Source organism: Procambarus clarkii, chromosome 56 (assembly GCF_040958095.1).
Source record: "Procambarus clarkii isolate CNS0578487 chromosome 56, FALCON_Pclarkii_2.0, whole genome shotgun sequence".
Taxonomy (NCBI): Eukaryota; Metazoa; Arthropoda; class Malacostraca; order Decapoda; family Cambaridae; genus Procambarus; species Procambarus clarkii.
In genome coordinates this window covers 23,847,700-23,868,259 of record NC_091205.1, presented here as the reverse complement: position 1 = coordinate 23,868,259, position 20,560 = coordinate 23,847,700, and the positions used below count along the sequence as shown (strand labels likewise).

The window sequence follows — 20,560 nt, the reverse complement described above, 5'->3', positions numbered from 1 at the left end:
TGTACATGAAGCAGATTCCACTTTCTTGTACATTATGGGAAATTAACACTAACATGAAGAGTTGAACAAGCAGAAAGAAAAGCGAGCAGGGAAACAACACTCATTAGAAGGGTAAGTTTAAGGTGGATCAAATATAACAGCCTACTAGGTTCTTTTGCAATGTTCATATAACAAGAAGGTGTTTAGATTAATATTGATGATATATAACATAGAAATGGGTTCTTACTAACACTTTACTCTGAGATATTGAAAACAATTTACGAGATGACTGCCAGGTCTTGTTAATTTTGTAAACGCAAAATTTACAACATAAGGAAACCTTGCTTTTATGTTATGATAATGTTTGAAGGAACTTTGGCGAGGGAGGGGAGAGCAGGAGGGATGGGGGGGGAGGGAGGGGAGGCAGGAGGGGGAGGGAGGGAGGGCAGGAGGGATGGGGGGGGAGGGAGGGGAGGGCAGGAGGGAGGAGGGGGAGGGAGGGAGGGGAGGGCAGGAAGGAGTGAGGGAGGGGAGGGCAGGAGGGATGAAGGGGAGGGCAGGAGGGATGAGGGGAGGGCAGGAGGGATGAGGGGAGGGAGGGAGGGAGGGAGGGAGGGAGGGAGGGAGGGGAGGGCAGGAGGGAGGAGGGGGAGGGAGGGAGGGGAGGGCAGGAAGGAGTGAGGGAGGGGAGGGCAGGAGGGATGAAGGGGAGGGCAGGAGGGATGAGGGGAGGGCAGGAGGGATGAGGGGAGGGAGGGAGGGAGGGGAGGGCAGGAAGGAGTGAGGGAGGGGAGGGCAGGAGGGATGAAGGGAGGGAGGGAGGGGAGGGCAGGAGGGATGAAGGGAGGGAGGGAGGGGAGGGCAGGAGGGATGAAGGGAGGGAGGGAGGGGAGGGCAGGAGGGAGGGAGGGGAGGGCAGGAGGGAGGGAGGGGAGGGCAGGAAGGAGTGAGGGAGGGGAGGACAGGAGGGATGAAGGGAGGGGAGGGCAGGAAGGAGTGAGGGAGGGGAGGGCAGGAGGGATGAAGGGAGGGAAGGAGGGGAGGGCAGGAGGGAGGGAGGGGAGGGCAGGAGGGAGGGAGGGGAGGGCAGGAGGGATGAGGGGAGAGGGAGGGAAGGAGGAATGAGAGCGAGGAGAGAGAGGGGAAGGAGAGAAAAGATTGAGAAGAAACAAAAGAGGGGAAAGCAGGATGAGCAGAGATGAAAAAGTGCAAGAAGTAGAATTTGCAGCAGCAGCAGCAGTAGTAGTAGTAGCAGTAGCAGTAGCAGTAGCAGTAGTAGTAGTAGTAGTAGTAAGAGGAGACTGAGTGACTGAAAGAGGGGCAGCAGCAGCAACAGCAACAAACTTACAGTGTAAATATGGCAAAGAGGACCAACATAACCTTCAGACAGGTTATGGAGCCTGGCTTGCGGGGTCGGTTGTCGCAGCATCGCGTCAACAGGTACAGCAGCAGCACCAACAATGTCAGGATCAACACGCCAGCAGGAACTGACCCAATAATACCAAGACTCTGAAAAAACCATGTAATATCAAGCTGTAATTATCAATATTACACAATATACTGATCAATGGCAAAAAATATATATAATCTTATATTGCAATGTAATGATTTTTAATTAAAATAAGTACTGTAATTCTAAAATTCTAAATCTGTGAATCATGTTACTTGCAGCTTAGTCTGCATTAAAAACACTACACTGTTTCCCACTTCAATGGGATCGAGAAGCATTTTCCCAAAGATAGAAGCCTATCATAGAGAAAGCAGGTTAAAGATGAAATATGACACAGGGGAATCTCGAAAATGCATTCCTCCGTAAAAATCAGAAACCTAGACAGAAGACCCAAAACTTCAAATGTAGGGGTTGGAAAATGAGTGCACTTCAATACCAGTGAGAGTAGGATTTTTCATAGCTGACAGAGTGGTATACTGCAGTATACCACTCAGTTGGAATTCCACTCTCGAGTGCATAGCCAGAGATGACACTGTCCTATAATCTGTATGCATGGACTTGGGTGTCTGAGCACATGGTTTCTAGGGATACAAGCTTGTAAATGACAAAGTTAATCTTCTCGAAAACTTTGTGGTGGTCATACCAATATAGGCAGATCGAAGATGACATCCTTCATCGACGCATGTAAATTGGTATACTGCATTTGCTTTCTGGTGCCCATGGAAACAATATTCAAAGCAAACATAACATGACACTGACTAGGAAAATGCTAGTAGATAATACAAAAATCCTCGAATCTACCACTGATCAAAGAAGAAAGCAAATCCTTTTAGCTAAACTTAATGAATTACAGTATTGTAAATATTAAGATTTACACAATAACATCTTTAAGTTGAGAGGTGATGAAAGGCCGATCACACAAATAGTCAGAAAATACATTTGGTCAATTACCATATACAGTAGTGTATTACATACACTATATGAACTATCCACTAAACTTGTTTAACAAAAAGTGTTTACTTAAACTAAGCTCCAGCAATGTGCAAATTTGTCAATGCACAGATCAAAAAGCCAGAAGAAGATACTTTACAAGTAAACTGAATCTTAAGCTACCATCACAAACTGAGTAAGGTGCTTTTTACACATCTGGCTGGATATATATGACCCATCTGTGATTTTATGTAATTAAAAAGCTACATCTAAGTAAATTTCCCCCGAATACTCACATTACACTAAAAAGCTTCAAGAAACCTTCAAGTTCAAGTATGTTTATAGACAAGAAAAAATAAATCTCAAATGGCTAGAGTAGCTTAGGCTATTTCTACCCCCCCTAGCCTCACCTCTTGGTAGATAGGCGAGAGGGGACTGAAGGTATCATTGACGGGGTGGAGTGTGAGGTTAATATGAGGGGTATGGTGGAACCAGTCGACCCAGAACACCCGCTGCACCACTGCCTCTGACACAACACTGTAACCCTCCATGGCCATCACCCCCACCTCGCCCACCTCAGCCACTCAGCTTCGCCCCGCCACCCACTACAACACCGGTCCACGCCTGCAAATTCTCGTCATCCTGAAACTAAAACATACAACCATTAGATGACAGTCTTAATACTAATAACAACAAGATACTGTATAAACATCAACATGAGACAACACCTATACAATATGATATACAGAAAGTAGTAACAGTTAATAACCTTTTCACGATGTTATTTGTGAGGCTAGGATACCTTCCCTAGACAACAGTTTTGAATACCATGAATATATATCACTAACAGAATTGCAGATTACAAAGTAAAATGCAGCACAAACATCATTTACTTTTTTTTTAGTTTATTATTTTTTTTTGGGGGGGGGAGGGCGGAGATTAGGATTTTTTATTTTTTTTGCAGATTTGGATTTTTTTTGGTGGGAGATTTTTTACTTATTTTTTGTTTGGTTTTGAATTTTTTGTTGGCGGATTTGGAATTTAAAGTGTGGTTGCATACGGGGAGCTGATAGAGGCACGCTTCTCTATTTACTAATGGTGTTTAAAGTTGATTATAACCCGCTCACTTGTCTGCCTCTCCTTCGACTCTTGGTCTGTACTCACCTAGTTGTGCTTGTGGGGGGGTTGAGCTTTGGCTCTTTGGTCCCGCCTCTCAACTGTCAATCAACTGATGAACAAATTCCTGAGCCTACTGGGTTCTATCAAATCTACATTTGAGACTGTGTATGGAGTCAGCCTCCACCACATCACTGGGTTACCATACTGGGTTGTATGGTATCGCCTTTCTCCCCTGAGCTGTGTGTATGGAGACCCTCGTCCTCCTTACAGTAGGGCAACGAACACATGAACATATAATCGCCAAACACGACGAGACGATCACCGGGGATATTTTGACGAGCAACACCGAAATAATTGATAGATACAATGACAATAGAAGATTAGACATCAGTGAAGCGCTGCACATCAAGAAATCTAGACCAGCCATCAATAACCAGCTAGTACACAGTTACACTCTACCCACTTCAAGACCCCGAGCCAATGCAGAAGCTGGACCGAATGACCCTGCAACAGGTACGGAAACAAGAACATTAACCGCCAACATGTCACACTCTTAATTTACTACCCCATTATAGAGGACCCCCATTATATATGACCAGAGCCAGAGCCATCTATTGAGCGCAGGAATCACCAAATCCCAGCTGATACTTTTAAACAACTCAAGTAGAGCAAACATTATATGGTTTCCTAGTCCAGTTTAAACTCACCATCATCCAGGGATGAGGAATACCAGGAAAACAGATTGAGAATAGCTTGAGCTACTTCTTCATCCTCTTGTGTGTATTTATACGTCAATAATCATATTTCAATTTCAATCAACCAAGTGGCCTGGTCAGAGACCGGAGCGGCGGGGACGTTGATCCCTGGAACCATCACAAGGTAACCACAAGGGAAGGTAGACACTAAGAAGTAGACGTCTGGCTGTCTTGATTGTCTGTCTTGAGGTGGGGGGGGGGCGTCTCCGGACAAGCCCATCGAGGTTAAAGAACTTTGTCGTAAGGCATCTTCATTCATCAGGTATGTATACAGCGCGGCGAACTCTGAGGGAGGCAGAGTTACACAAACTACAACAAATTTACTAATCACTAAACATTCAACGAGGGTTGAAAGGCCTCACAAACTCACGTTTATTGTGCGTCCAACAAATAGAAGCGTTTTAATTCAAATCACAGGATCACTGTTCACTAAATGCGTCTGAACCCTGGTGGCCGTTCACAGGAAGTTGTTCAACACGCCACAAAGCCTTGACCGTTCAACAGGTTCACGGCAGTCGCGTTCAACGCCTTGACCGTTCAACAGGTTCACGGCAGTCGCGTTCAACGCCTTGACCGTTCAACAGGTTCACGGCAGTCGCGTTCAACGCCTTGACCGTTCAACAGGTTCACGGCAGTCGCGTTCAACGCCTTGACCGTTCAACAGGTTCACGGCAGTCGCGTTCAACGCCTTGACCGTTCAACAGGTTCACGGCAGTCGCGTTCAACGCGTCCGCCCGCCCGCCACTGGGTGCGTTCTGCGGGCGCTCAACAGGCGTTCTACCAAAAGAGAGGGGCGAGTTCAGCCGGCGTTCTTGGCTTGGCAGCAGCAGCGTGCAACAGCTGATCAATAGCAAGCGTGCGTGTGCAACATGCAAACTTCACTCAACAACAGCCATTCCCACACCAGCTGCCTTCTTGTCCCTTCCCCTTACCCCTCTCGTCCAGGTGAACACTGGGAGAAAAGGAAATGGTTATATATATATATATATATATATATATATATATATATATATATATATATATATATATATATATATATATATATATATATATGAGAGAGAGAGAGAGACAGAGAGAGAGAGAGAGACAGAGAGAGAGAGAGAGAGAGAGAGAGAGAGAGAGAGAGAGAGAGAGAGAGAGAGACAGAGAGACAGAGAGAGAGACAGACAGACAGAGACAGACAGATAGAGACAGACAGATAGAGACAGACAGACAGACAGAGACAAAGAGAGACAAAGAGAGAGAGAGAGACAAAGAGAGAGAGAGAGACAAAGAGAGACAAAGAGAGAGAGAGAGAGAGAGAGACAGACAGAGAGAGAGAGAGAGAGAGACAGACAGAGAGAGACAGAGAGAGAGACAGAGAAAAAACACCTTTAAATATTTACCAACCAGGACAAAAGGGTGGGGGGGGGGGAAGAGGTATGCTTGCTGGCACAGACTTTATTTATTCCGTGGTAATGCGTGTAATAGTGTATTGTCGCCAGTGGCGCCCTCTGGACCACCAGTGTGCTCCATATACTGCAGTGTGCTCGCAGCTACTCCCACCACACCTGCACTGGTGGTGCTCCTTGCTCGCGGAGGTATGCTTTGGCGCCTAATTAGCGGTCACCTGTGGCATACCTGTGATCAATTTCCAGATTCTTCCTACGGATGATATCCTCTACATAGTCATGCATGTGTATGCACGCGTGTATTGAGGGAACAAGCTTAATACATATATAAATATAGCTTAATTTATATATATATATATATATATATATATATATATATATATATATATATATATATATATATATATATATATATATAAATTATTTAATTTTAGGAAGGAGTACCCAATAGTGCCCGGGATCGTCTGTCTTCCTCGCCCTTCCATTCCATTCTTCTTTTTCCCTCTCTCCATGTCCCCATTCTTCCCCATTTTCACTTCCCCTCACCCTCACATCTTCCCCATTACCCCCCCTAACGTCCCCCCCCCATCATTTTATCCTTTCCCTCTAACCTCAAACAGATAGACTTTGCCATTTAAATATACAGTAAATCATGAAAATGCGCGGTAAACGGTGGGAGTCTACGGAGAACATATCCCTTATTTCATTTCAGAATTCATGAAAATTACAAAGGGGTTGGGGGAAGGAAAGTGTTATAGGCTGTTATTACAGTATGTACCTTAACCCTACCCCTAACCAGTCTATATCTCTCCTGTATCCTAGAGACCTAGAAATTTGGGTCACCCAAATTTGCTGAGGAAATGATCTACAGTATGGGACAGACTGGTCAGGGTAGGCTTAAGTTAAATGCTATAATAGTAGCCTATAAGACTATCCCCCCTCCCCCCATTTCCCGCAGCAATTTTTATGGTCTGAAATGAAACTCGAACTGAAACCAGGAATGTGAGAAACAGAGTTTACCGCGAACTCTTTCACGAGTTATAACTATAGCCCTGTATGGCTAACCATCCTGCGAGATGGGGACTCTTAGTACCACTGCTGCCTTATTCACTCTTGTGTTGATGATATCCTCAAAATGCACCCAGAGTCTGCCAGTGCAGACTACTTATCACATGCCTCTGTATGACTAACCATCCTGTGTGATGGGGATTTTTAGCATCACGTAGCTAGCTTTTTGACACACTGTACTCCCCTTCATATAGACTAGGGTAGCTGCACAAATGCAGATATACCTAATGTTTTAATAAAATAAAGAGAATTATGAGTGGATTGATGGATGGATGTGAGGGATAGATATATGGATGATTGAATGGCTAGAAGGACGAACGGATGGATAGACCGACGGATGGGAGATAGACCAGAGTACTGCCGGGCACCCCCCCTCCCACACACACCTTAGTTTATATAAGAGAATGTCTGACTGTCCGAAGTTGGAGGCCAGATGCATGGGGGCTAACTTCAAACTTTGCAGGGTGACTGGCCTGTGTTAAGGGATGGTCATAGGCGGATCGGGGTCGACTCCATGCTCCTCCCCCCCCCCTCCTTCCCACCCACCCACACACACCCACCCACACACACCCACACTTTACATAAATGACAAATCATACTATTTTCCAAATTCTCGCTAAATACCAAACTCCATCCGGACTAACATTTGTCTAGCATATTATTTTCAACATAAATGTTAGTTCGTCTTATTTATTTTGTTTATTGACAAAGACAGTGTATATTGAAGCGTTAGAGAGATGGAAGGAAGGAGGTGAAGAGTTGGGAAGGCGATGAAGGAGAGGGAAAGCTGCCGAGAGGTAGGTAGTGCCTCGAGGTCCCACAAGACAGCCAGATACCCTGTCCACCACCCACCCAACGCCCACAACAAAGCCAGCCAGCCACCGCTGCCCACCTTGGAGCCCTGCAAGAGTTAGCCGCGCGTTCCCTTGGAGGTTGCACCACACTAGCACCTCGTGCAAGAGCACCATACACAACACTGCAAGGCCATCATTTGTCACTGGCACCCCCGTTATATTGGTGCCAGTTTTGGGGTGTGGATCAATACCACCCACTCTGCCTCTCTCTCTCTCTCTCACACACACACACACACACGGTTTTCTAGTTCCACGGTTTCTCATTTTGAACATAGGCGTCTTTATTTGAAATTATAGCCAATATCTTTTACATTGTTATCATGTCTCTCTGTTTCTCTCCTCCAGCTTGGTGTAGTTCAGTCCCCCCCTCGCCACTTCCCTGCAGTTCAATACCCTCAGTTCCGGAAGAATATTTGTCTAGAGTATGCCTGAAGTGGGTTCTAGGAGTCCTTATATTCCCCAAGCCCGGTCTGGAACCAGGTTTGTCTAGTGATAACTTGATCGGAAAAGCTGTTGCTTGCAGCGGTTCGCAAGGTGCATATTTTATATTATATATATATATATATATATATATATATATATATATATATATATATATATATATATATATAATGACGACTGAAAACTCACACCCCAGAAGTGACTCGAACCCATACTGCCAAGAGCAACGCAACTGGTATCTACAGGACGCCTTAATCTGCTTGACCATCACGACCGGACAAAAGGAAGTGATAGCCGAAGCTATTTGAACCACTTCCCCGCCGGCACTCGGATGGTGCCGGCGGGGATATATATATTATGATTAGATATATTATATATATATTATGATTACAATCCGATTAGTTCGGCACTTCTTGCAGAAACTCGCATACCTCTAAACAATTTTGTAGGTTCATTTGTGCCTTTTCAAACGGGCCTTTTCAAGTGTTCAGAGTGCCTTCTCAAGGGTCCATGTGTGCACACGGACATTTGGTCTGGTCAATACTTCAGACGTTATTCACCTGTTCTTCTGCCGTCAGATTCGGTGTTCTATATACCGAACCTTCTTTCTCTGACTCTGAAGGCTGGCTGGCTCCTGTTGATGCTGTGTTGACTCTGGTGTTTCGTCTTTTATTTCTATTGTCATAATTATACGTTTGTTAAAGTCTAGCATCCATTTGTCTGACCATCTTTATTTATACTCTCTGGGAGTGGAAGAACTCCCAGAACCCCATCAAAGCAGGTATCAAACAGACCGGGAATGGCACCATGGACCAGGCAACAGATTCTGATCCACAATGACTAACTTCGCGAATGAACAATAAAACGCCGTGCCGACTGGAGCAAAGGTTGATGCCAGAATACCAGGCATTATGGCACTATGATACGGCACTTGGTACTGTGGCATGTCCGCGACCACCATACACTGCACCTCACCCCTGAAGCTGAAGCCTATGCCGATGACTACTGCACTCTAACCTTTATATATATATACAAGAGAGGAAATGCCAGCAGCATCATCTACCTCGGAATGGTAAACAGAGGCATTAGTGAGCAAGCACAGACGCTGACAATTACGCAACTTGATATTGGAATACAAACGAACCGTAACATGAGATAATATATAGAGAGTCGACCCCTTTGTGGGTGAAGTTTGACTCATTAATGACCACGATAAGCCACGTGCTGAACCAGTGACACAAGGCAGGCAGCGAACAAAATCGCATCTTGATCCTGTAACGCCGGCCCGTTCTCATGATTTTGCTTTGCAAGTGTTGTATTTGAAGTGGTTTTATCTAACCGAAACTGAGACCCCTCAAGCCCACATAGCCAGTGTGGGAAAATAATCCATAGCTATAATATATATTGATAGTAGCATTATACAAGGGACCATGTCTTGGTCCCTTCCTTCCTTATTTCAAGGGATCATGTGTTTCGTCTAAGGTTATATTGAGAATAAGCCACGATGCTCCCAGCTCTAACAAAGATCTTGCAAATATTAGCAAAAACATGTTATCATAAACGTTTGGGACAAGGTCTTGAACGTCTCAAACCATTCTTGAAGGTCTCAAACCCATTCTTGAAGGTCTCAAACCCATTCTTGAAGGTCTCAAACCCATTCTTGAAGGTCTCAAACCATTCTTGAAGGTCTCAAACCATTCTTGAAGGTCTCAAACCATTCTTGAAGGTCTCAAACCATTCTTGAAGGTCTCAAACCCATTCTTGAAGGTCTCAAACCCATTCTTGAAGGTCTCAAACCCATTCTTGAAGGTCTCAACCCATTCTTGAAGGTCTCAAACCCATTCTTGAAGGTCTCAAACCCATTCTTGAAGGTCTCAAACCCATTCTTGAAGGTCTCAAACCCATTCTTGAAGGTCTCAAACCCATTCTTGAAGGTCTCAAACCCATTCTTGAAGGTCTCAAACCCATTCTTGAAGGTCTCAAACCATTCTTGAAGGTCTCAAACCCATTCTTGAAGGTCTCAAACCCATTCTTGAAGGTCTCAAACCATTCTTGAAGGTCTCAAACCCATTCTTGAAGGTCTCAAACCCATTCTTGAAGGTCTCAAACCCATTCTTGAAGGTCTCAAACCCATTCTTGAAGGTCTCAAACCATTCTTGAAGGTCTCAAACCCATTCTTGAAGGTCTCAAACCATTCTTGAAGGTCTCAAACCCATTCTTGAAGGTCTCAAACCATTCTTGAAGGTCTCAATAGCAACCCAAATAAAGCCAACTCAAAAAAAGGATCGTTAAGTTTTGATAGAAATAAATCCTAGTGTCATCTGTGACGGATGACATGGTACTAGAGTACTAGAGTTTGTCACTGTCCGACAGAATGACGAGGACAAAGTACTCTGTTTTCAAGATTCCTCCACCTGGCCCAATTTCGAGGACAATCAAAAGTTGGCAACGACAACACAAGGCGCTCGGCAGTCTTAAGCTGGCTGAGTTCCTCTCAAGAACACGAGTCAAGGCTGACTCGCATTTGGAACACAGTCAACATGTAAGGTAGAGACGTGTGTAATCAAGTAGATTACCAGCACGAGGTCTGTCTCACACAGGTGGTGGGTGGGTGGGTGGGTGGGGGTGTGTGTGTGTGTGTGTGTGTGTGTGTGTGTGTGTGTGTGTGTGTGTGTGTGTGTGTGTGTGTGTGTGTGTGTGTGTGTGTGTGTGTGTGTGTGTGTGTGTGTGAGAGAGAGAGAGAGAGAGAGAGAGAGAGAGAGAGAGAGAGAGAGAGAGAGAGAGAGAGAGAGAGAGAGAGAGAGAGAGAGAGAGAGAGAGAGAGAGAGAGAGAGAGAGAGAGAGAGAGAGAGAGAGAGAGAGAGAGAGAGAGAGAGAGAGAGAGAGAGAGAGAGAGAGAGAGAGAGAGAGAGAGAGAGAGAGAGAGAGAGAGAGAGAGAGAGAGAGAGAGAGAGAGAGAGAGAGAGAGAGAGAGAGAGAGAGAGAGAGAGAGAGAGAGAGAGAGAGAGAGAGAGAGAGAGAGAGAGAGAGAGAGAGAGAGAGAGAGAGAGAGAGAGAGAGAGAGAGAGAGAGAGAGAGAGAGAGAGAGAGAGAGAGAGAGAGAGAGAGAGAGAGAGAGAGAGAGAGAGAGAGAGAGAGAGAGAGAGAGAGAGAGAGAGAGAGAGAGAGAGAGAGAGAGAGAGAGAGAGAGAGAGAGAGAGAGAGAGAGAGAGAGAGAGAGAGAGAGAGAGAGAGAGAGAGAGAGAGAGAGAGAGAGAGAGAGAGAGAGAGAGAGAGAGAGAGAGAGAGAGAGAGAGAGAGAGAGAGAGAGAGAGAGAGAGAGAGAGAGAGAGAGAGAGAGAGAGAGAGAGAGAGAGAGAGAGAGAGAGAGAGAGAGAGAGAGAGAGAGAGAGAGAGAGAGGAGAGAGAGAGAGAGAGAGAGAGAGAGCCAGACAGAGACGCAACGCATTACGCATTATTGATTCAACAATTTCAGCGTAGTAACAAGAGAAAACGGAAACTCACACTTGGGAGAAAATGGTGAATCCTGTACTGGTGGGCGTCGTCAGGTATATAGTGAATATAGCAGGCGTTGCCAGGCGTACAGTGAGCGTTGCCAGGTGTACAGTGACCGTTGCCAGGTGTACAGTGACTGTGCCAGATGTTGATACAGTTATCCCACACGTGTGGCCATTCAACTGCAGTGTTACCACACATTTCCGTCTGTTCCGCTTCGACACGGGGACCTTCCCTTCTCCCATACTTTAAAGTCTCCCCTTTCTCCCGTTCTTCTGACGTCCTGTTGGCGTTGTTTGGTTTCTGTTTGCCCTTTCTTGTGTATAAACAAGCGCTGTGGTGCTGGTTCTTATTCCTGAGGTACAGAGCTATGCCAGTATGGCTATATTGCGCTGGGAAGGGATATGAGGACAAGGAGCTGGGATATGAGGACAAGGAGCTGGGATATGAGGAAAAAGAGCTGGAATATGAGGACAAGGAGCTGGGGAATGAGGATAAGGAGCTGGGGTATGAGGACAAGGAGCTGGGATATGAGGACAAGGAGCTGGGATATGAGGACAAGGAGCTGGGATATGAGGACAAGCAGCTGGGGAATAAGGATAAGGAGCTGGGGTATGAGGACAAGGAGCTGGGATAAAAGGACAAGGCTCTTGTCCGAAATTACTTTTCTTGAACCATCTCTCTGTATGCAACAACGCCATTGCAACATGACCAATTTCTCATGGTTGATCAACAAACCGTAGAAGCTTGAAACAACAGCATGGAATCAAAATTCCGCCAGACTATTAGTCGTTTCTAACTCCACCCGTTAGGCAGAGAGTTGAGAGAATAGGTTCCATCAAATTTGCTTAACGTGTAATTAATGGAACCCCCCATCCAGAAATGGAACCCCCATTTAGAAATGGAACCCCCCATCCAGAAATAGAACCCCACCCAGGTACAATCCAGATTCCATTTAATGGAGAACGTCACCTCTATATACAGGATTGTTCCAGGATTAGACATTTCTATGAACTCAGACAAATTGATTAAAAAAATTATTGTTTATTGGTGTTTAATGTGTGTTATAAATGTATAAAAAAATCAATATTATTTCATCTCTTTTCGTTTTCAGAACTCTTAATCCTAATAATGCCACACCAGAAGGCACCTTTGCTGTACCTTTCCGTATCAAAGGTCACAGCATGGCGCGACACTGTCACTCGTGAGGGACCTCTACTCAAATGGGTTCTCAGCAATTTAAGCCACCAGTCCCACTAGGCTCTATATATAGATACTGTGGGTCACACACATGTTCCAGGTACTGCCAACTTGATTTAACTGGACTAGCATAAGGGGTGTCAAGAATTTGAAACACACGTTATAGAATACAGTTGAAAGTTCTTGCACACGCACGTCGCACGCACACGCGCGCGCGCACGCACACACACACACACACACACACACACACACACACACACACACACACACACACACACACACACACACACAGGCCAAGACCGTCAGTAGTTTCAAAGCGTTATATGACAAAAAGTGCTGGGAAGACGGGACACCACGAGCGTAGCTCTCATCCTGTAACTACACTTAGGTAATTACACACTCACTCACTCTCTACGCCGTACCTGTAGAATGGCTTCAACCCTGCCCAAATGTCTCCACTGCATGCCCTCGAAACCATAGCAGGAGTCAATTACCGGAGGAGTTGATAGTGAAGTGTCAGTGAATTACAAGTACCATAGATGATGTAGTGAAAATGATAGGATGGAGTGTAATCAGTGAAGGGTGCCATAGGCCGAATCTGAGAGCACATCAGAGGTCCACGGCTGTTCAATACCCGCCCAGCAACCATTAGAAATATTCCCGGAACAAAGGTGAACTTCTTCAAGAAGTAATTAGATTGGTTCCTGCAAGAAGTGCCGGACCAACCAGGCTGTAGTGGATATGCGGGCCTGCGAGCCGCTCCAAGCAACTGCCTGTTGAACCAAGTTATCACAAGTCGAGGCCGGGCTCGGGGAGTAGAAGAACTCCTGGAACCCTCCCCAGGTATGCTTCAGATATGCTTTCCTCATCTCGTTCAATAACCAGACATCATATACCTTGCCTCACACTTGATCTGAATTGCAAATAAGATCACTTATTCAGGGACACACACACAACAAGATGGTACTGCATCCCGAGACAGTGATTCTCAGTAGTAGGGATGACATGCCACAGACGATATTTTGTTTCTGGGAAATATCGTGTGTAGCATGTCAGGGTTTTCAGGCGAATTTAGAAATATCGTGTGTAGCATGTCAGGGTTTTCAGGTAAATTTAGAATATCGTCTGTGTGGAGCCATGGTTTTCAGGTCAAATATCGTCTGTGTGAGCCAGGGTTTTCAGGTAAATTTTGTGTCACAGATTTTAGAAGTATGGATTTCTTATGAGAAAAATAATTTCCGAGACATAGAAGTTTGTTAAGGCCTTATGGGACAAATTCAAGTAACGTATGTAGCTCTTTAGGGCTTCCAGGAGAACTCTACGGACATATTTTACATGTTTTCAACTTACAAAATCGTCTATGTAAGCCTTAGTTATTCATATAAATTTAGAAAATCACCTGTGTAAGTCATGGTTTTCAGGGTTTCGTACATCACACCCCCCTCCCTCCCCCCTTACCTCGCAATCTCTCGCGTCACCTTTATTTACTTTACGCCCGGCCAGCCAGTCGGCTCTTATCATATCTTATCTCCATAATATCTCTACCGTCCCTCCTCTCTCTCTCCTCCTCCTATTTCCTTACAACTATTTTCAGAGTTTCAAATAATCATAGAAGTTTATTTATATGTTTATGACCGAATTTGTAAAAGGACCATTTTCAGAGAATATTGTCTTAGATGTTTTGTTAAGGAAAACAGGCAACTTATCCATAACATTTAGTTTTATATCCATTTACGGCTATTTCATCTGTAAAGACCAAATTGAACAGAGCCCAGTTTTAAGCTCATATTTCATCAGAGTCCAGTTTATACCGAAAATTCGCCAGAGTCTACTTTGAGAGCAATATTCATCAGAGACAGTTTTAGCTCATAATTCATCAGAGACCATTTTATACCTAAAAATGAACAGAGTCCACTTTGTGAGCAAATTAGTCAGAGACAGTATTTAGCTCATATTTCATCAGAGTCCAGTTTATGCTCAAATTCGCCAGAGTCTACTTTGAGAGCAATATTCGTCAGAGACAGTTTTAGCTCATATTTCATCAGAGACCATTTTATACCTAAAAATGAACAGAGTCCACTTTGTGAGCAAATTAGTCAGAGACAGTATTTAGCTCATATTTCATCAGAGACCATTTTATACCTAAAAATGAACAGAGTCCACTTTGTCAGCAAAATTAGTCAGAGACAGTACTTAGCTCATATTTCATCAGAGTCCAATTATCAACAGAAATTCGCCAGAGTCTACTTTGAGAGCAAATTTCATCAGTGTCCTGTAATCTGTGAAAATTTGACAGAGTCCAGTTCTTGATCGAAATTCATCAGAGTCCAGTTTTCTAGCAAAATTCGCCAGAGTCTACTTTGTGCCAAAATTTGACAGAGTCCAGTTCTTGATCGAAATTCATCAGAGTCCAGTTTTCTAGCAAAATTCGCCAGAGTCTACTTTGTGCCAAAATATTCAGAGTCCAGTTCATGATCGAAATTAATCAGAGTCCAGTTTTCTAGCAAAATTCGCCAGAGTCTACTTTGTGCCAAAATATTCAGAGTCCAGTTCATGATCGAAATTAATCAGAGTCCAATTAAAGACCCAAATTTGGCAGAGACCACATTTTCGCTACTAGCAGTCCAATCCCCCTGAAATTTTAAACAGTCATATTTCAGACGTAGTAAATAAGATCAAGTCAGTTACAGAGCTCCAGCTCTTGTCCCCCTGTATTTGCATATTTTCTCTATATTCACTGTGTTCTTCGTATTCTCATCCGTGTTCACTCCATGTTCTACAAATGTTCACAGTCCCATTCAGTTCATATTTTCACAAGTATCTCCATTTTTTCTGTAATCTTTCTCTTAGTCTCATTATGTTCTCTACAAAGTCTAGTCATATTTTCTATGTTTTCATGTTCATCACATGTTCTCTTTACAACTTTTATACTCAATATTCATGCTAACTTCCATATTTTGTGTTCTTTGTCAATATTCATGTTCCTCTACAAGTTCATGTTCCTCACAAGATCACTTCGTTTTTCACCTTCACTTACATGTTTTCTACATTCTTTGTCATATTCTCCATGTTCTTCACAAGTCCATTGTTCATTCTTTGTATTCCCTATTCTCCTTATCATGTTTTCATGTTCTCTGTAAGTTCATATTCCCAGCATGTTCACTGTATTCATCAACTTTTTCTTACATGTTTTCTGTGTTCACCGTATGTTCACTGTGTTCATTCCCCTACTTAACCTCAATTTTTTATGTTCTTTGTTTCTTTTAACCAATTTCTTTCTTCCATTCACTAACTAGTTCTTTGTCAAATAATATTATACTGCATTACAGTTTCCTCAACAATTTTAGTCACCCAGTTTTTATTTGCAAAACTATGTCAAAGTAATTCTCATAGTCAACTTAATAGTTCTACCAGCCATGTTCTTAAACAAATCTACACTTTATTCAGTTCCAAATTTACAAAGACAAACCTTTCTTGTAACTTCTTAACTAAAAATCTTTCGCCAATCAACTAAAACATAGTCACTTTCGTCATTTCTCAACTAAACTTATTATCCAGTCAACTAAAAAATTGTCAAAGGAATCTTTCCAGCACTGTTCACAACTAAACATATTCCCCATTCATCAGAAATAACCTTGTTCTTCATGTTTCATTGTCATTTCATAACTAAAATTATCTATCAATCAACAGAAAAAGCCATGTTCATCATGTTTTGTCTTTTTCCTTAACTAAAGTATTCATCAGTCAACTAAAAATAGTTACTTCATCATGTTTCCTTGTCATTTCTCAACTAAACTTATTATCCAGTCAACTAAAAATAGTCAGAAATAGCCTCGTTCAACACTGTTCTTAACTAAAACAACCTTTCTCTTAGCTAAAAATTGTCAAAGGAAACTTTTTCAACACTTTCGTAACTAAAATTATATGTCGCTAAGTAAGAAAAATTGTCAAAGGAATCTTTCCAGCACTGTTCTTAACTAAACTTATTCCCCAGTCATCAGAAATAACCGTGTTCTTCATGTTTCATTGTCATTTCATAACTAAAATTATCCATCAATCAACAGAAAAAGCCATGTTCATCATGTTTTGTCTTTTTGCTTAACTAACTTTATCCATCGTCAAGTAAGAAAATATAGTCAAAGATATCTATCATCGTCGTTCTTAACTGACATTTATACTTTGTGGAGCACTAAAATAGTCAAATGTAACTTTTTCCAACACTTTCGTAACTAAAATTATATGTCGCTAAGTAAGAAAAATAGTCAAAGGTGCTCTCCGTTACACCAAAGTTACTCTTCGAGAAATCAAAGACACTCTTCAATACATCAAGGACTTACTCAAAGACACCAAAGTTACACTCTAAGACATCCTTCGAGACATCAAAGACTTCCTTAAGACTTCAATGGGACTCTTCCATTCATCAAAGACATTCTCTAAGCCCTCAAAGTTATTCTCAGCACAATCAAAAGTTATTCCAAGACAACAAAAGTTATTCTCAGAACAATCAAAAGTTATTCCAAGACAACAAAAGTCATTCTCAGAGCTATCAAAATTATTCTCGGAGTCATCAAAAGGTATTCTCTAACTCACTTTTGGTCATTAAAGTTAATTTCTATGTTATAAAAGTTTGTCTCAGAGACATCTAAAGTTAATCTTAGAGTTATCAAATGTAATCTCTAACTCTCTTTTGTTCATCAAAGTTGATCTCAGAGTTAACAAAGGTAATCTCTAACTCACTCTCGTTCATCAAAGTTATTCAAAGAGCTAACAAAAGTTATTCTCAGAGTCACCTTCGTTCTTCAGAGAAACTTTCCAAAACATCTTTATTCATCAAAGTTATTCTCAGAGGCATAAAAGTCATTCTCAGAGCTATCAAACTTGTTCTCAAAGTCATCAAACTTATTCACAGAGTCATCAAAGTTAATCTAAGACATCATTTTTCATCAAAGATATTCTCTCTAAACCATCAATGTTCTTCTCTAAGACATAAAAGTTATTCTCAGAGTCACCTTCGTTCGTCAGAGAAACTTTCAAAACATCTTTGTTCATCAAACTTGTTTTCAAAGTCATCAAAAGTTAATCTAAGACATCTTCTTTCATCAAAGTTATTTTCAGAGACATCTAAAGTTATTCTCAGAGCTATCAAACTTGTTCTCAGAGTCATCAAAGTTATTTTCAGAGACATCTAAAGTTAATTTCTATGTTATAAAGTTATTCTCAGAGACATCTAAAGTTAATCTTGGTCATCAAAGTTGTTCTCTAAACATCAATGTTGTTCTCCAAGACATCAAAGATGTTCTCAAAATCATAAAAGTTATTCCCAGAGCTATCAAAGTTAATCTCAGAGTTATCCAAAGATATTCTCATGTCCACAAAAGTTATTCCAAGAGACGTCAAAGTTGTTTCAAAGACATCAAAGTTAATCTCAGAGTTATCCAAAGACATTCTCAGAGACATCTAAAGTTATTCTCTAAGACATCAAAGTTGTTCTAAGAGTTATCAAAAGTTATTCTCAGTCATGATATGTTATTCTCTAACTCACTTCCATTCATCAAAGACATTCTCTAAGTCCTGAAAGTTATTCTCTAAGACAACAAAGTCTTTCTCACAGCTACCAAAGATGTTCTCTAAATCATAAAAGTTAATCTTAACTCACCTTCGTTCATTAGAGAAACTTTCCAATCCATATTCGTTGACCAGAGTTATTCTCAGAGTCATCAAAGCGATCTCTAATTCATCTTCGTTCTCCAAAGTTGTTCTCTAAGACACCTTCATTCATCAAAGAAACTCTCCTTCTTCCATCATGTTATTCTTTAAGACATCTTCAGTCATAAAATTTTCTCTCCAAAATGTAACTAGTTCAGCTTTTCATACCAAACCTGCATTTCTGTTAAAACATATTTTCTTAGTTGCTTTACCCTAAAACTGTTCTCTGAACTACACTGTTCAAACCTACGTAACCTATCCTCTCCACCCAATGTTACTTAGTTAACGTAACGTTCCTAAACCTAGCTTTACCTATCCTAACATACCTTACCTTACCTTCCCTATCTTACCTAACTTTACCTATCCTAACATAACTTACCTTACCTTCCCTAACTTAACCTAACTTTACCTATCCTAACTTAACTTGCCTTTCATAACCTAACTTTACCTATCCTAACATAACTTACCTTACCTTCCCTATCTTACCTAACTTTACCTATCCTAACATAACTTACCTTACCTTCCCTAACTTAACCTAACTTTACCTATCCTAACTTAACTTGCCTTTCATAACCTAACTTTACCTAACATAACTTACCTTACCTTCCCTAACTTAACCTAACTTTACCTATCCTAACTTAACTTACCTAACTTATTCTGCTTAACATAACTTACCTTACCTTCCCTATCTTACCTAACTTTACCTATCCTATCCTAACCTAACTTGTCTTACCTAACTTAATCTTACTTTCCCAAACTGATGTATCCTAACTTATCTAGTCCAACCAGACGTGATCTAACTTAAGTATTCCTTCTTGTCTTTGTGTTTCGTCAATCATTGTCTCATATTCATTTACTCATTTCATTAGTTAATTTCTCAAATGGTCACTTATGCATTTCAAGTGCTATTTGTTAGAGATTGGATATTTAAGCATTTCAAAGAATTATAATTTCTCAAATGGACGTTTTTGCATTTCAAGTGCTATTTGTTAGAGATTGAATATTTAAGCATTTCAAAGAATTTTTGTTATATATGGGCATTTACTCATTTCAAGGGATAATTTCTCAAATGGACGTTTTTGCATTTCAAGTGTTATTTGTTTAAGATTGGGTATTTAACCATTTCAAAGGATTTTTGTTATATATGGGAACTTACTCGTTTCAAGGGCTAATTTCTCAAATGGTCATTTTTGCAGATCAAGTGTTATTTGTTTAAGATTGGGTATTTAACCATCTCAAAGGATTTTTGTTATATATGGGAACTTACTCGTTTCAAGGGCTAATTTCTCAAATGGTCATTTTTGCAGATCAAGGGTTATTTGTTAAAGTTCATCAAGTTGCCCATAAGTTGTATTAGTAGGTTCTATCTTATGTTCTTATTTCCCAACCCCTTAACCTAACCTCTTGTAATCTTAGTGTATTTAGTAGGTTCTATCTTATGTTCTTATTCCCCAACCCTTTAACCTAACCTTTCAGATGTAGTTTGTTGAATATATTATCCTTTTCCTAACCTTTCAGATGTAGTTTTGTTTCTCCTTTTTGTATATTTTTACCCAAACCCACCATCCCACTTAACCTTCTTTCCTTCTTTACTTTGTTTTCACATATAAGTTCATTCTTTATCATAGTAATAATAAAATTACAATAGTAAAGAATCAGATCTACTAAGACTTGAAATTGAGAAACAAGAGCTCAAGGGAGTGAGAGCATGAAAGAAGAGCAAGGAGTAAGAGAGAGGGGGCGGAAGAAAATGGGACCAAAGAAGAGAGATAGAAAAGGAGGGTTAGAAGGAGTAGGAGAATCAAAGTAAAGAAAGAAAGATGGTTTGGGTAAAAATATACAAAAAGGAGAAACAAAACTACATCTGAAAGGTTAGGAAAAGGATAATATATTCAACAAACTACATCTGAAAGGTTAGGTTAAAGGGTTGGGGAATAAGAACATAAGATAGAACCTACTAAATACACTAAGATTACAAGAGGTTAGGTTAAGGGGTTGGGAAATAAGAACATAAGATAGAACCTACTAATACAACTTATGGGCAACTTGATGAACTTTAACAAATAACCCTTGATCTGCAAAAATGACCATTTGAGAAATTAGCCCTTGAAACGAGTAAGTTCCCATATATAACAAAAATCCTTTGAGATGGTTAAATACCCAATCTTAAAC

At 41.5% G+C, this 20,560-nt stretch overlaps 1 protein-coding gene across 16 annotated transcripts in view; it reads right to left on the bottom strand.

Moving 5' to 3' along the window:
* The window catches only part of tty (tweety), a 158,644-nt gene that overhangs the window by 30,870 nt on the left and 107,214 nt on the right, over nt 1-20,560 (bottom strand). For all 16 annotated transcript variants that reach the window (XR_011223057.1, XR_011223058.1, XM_069305882.1 and 13 more), the window contains 2 exons: nt 2,770-3,007; nt 1,328-1,488 (listed from right to left, as the gene is read on the bottom strand). Coding sequence is in view for 14 of the 16 variants with exons in the window: in XM_069305882.1 (XP_069161983.1) it covers nt 1,328-1,488; nt 2,770-2,916 (308 nt within the window). In the remaining 2 variants the exon portion in view is untranslated. The remainder of the gene's footprint in view (nt 1-1,327; nt 1,489-2,769; nt 3,008-20,560) is intronic.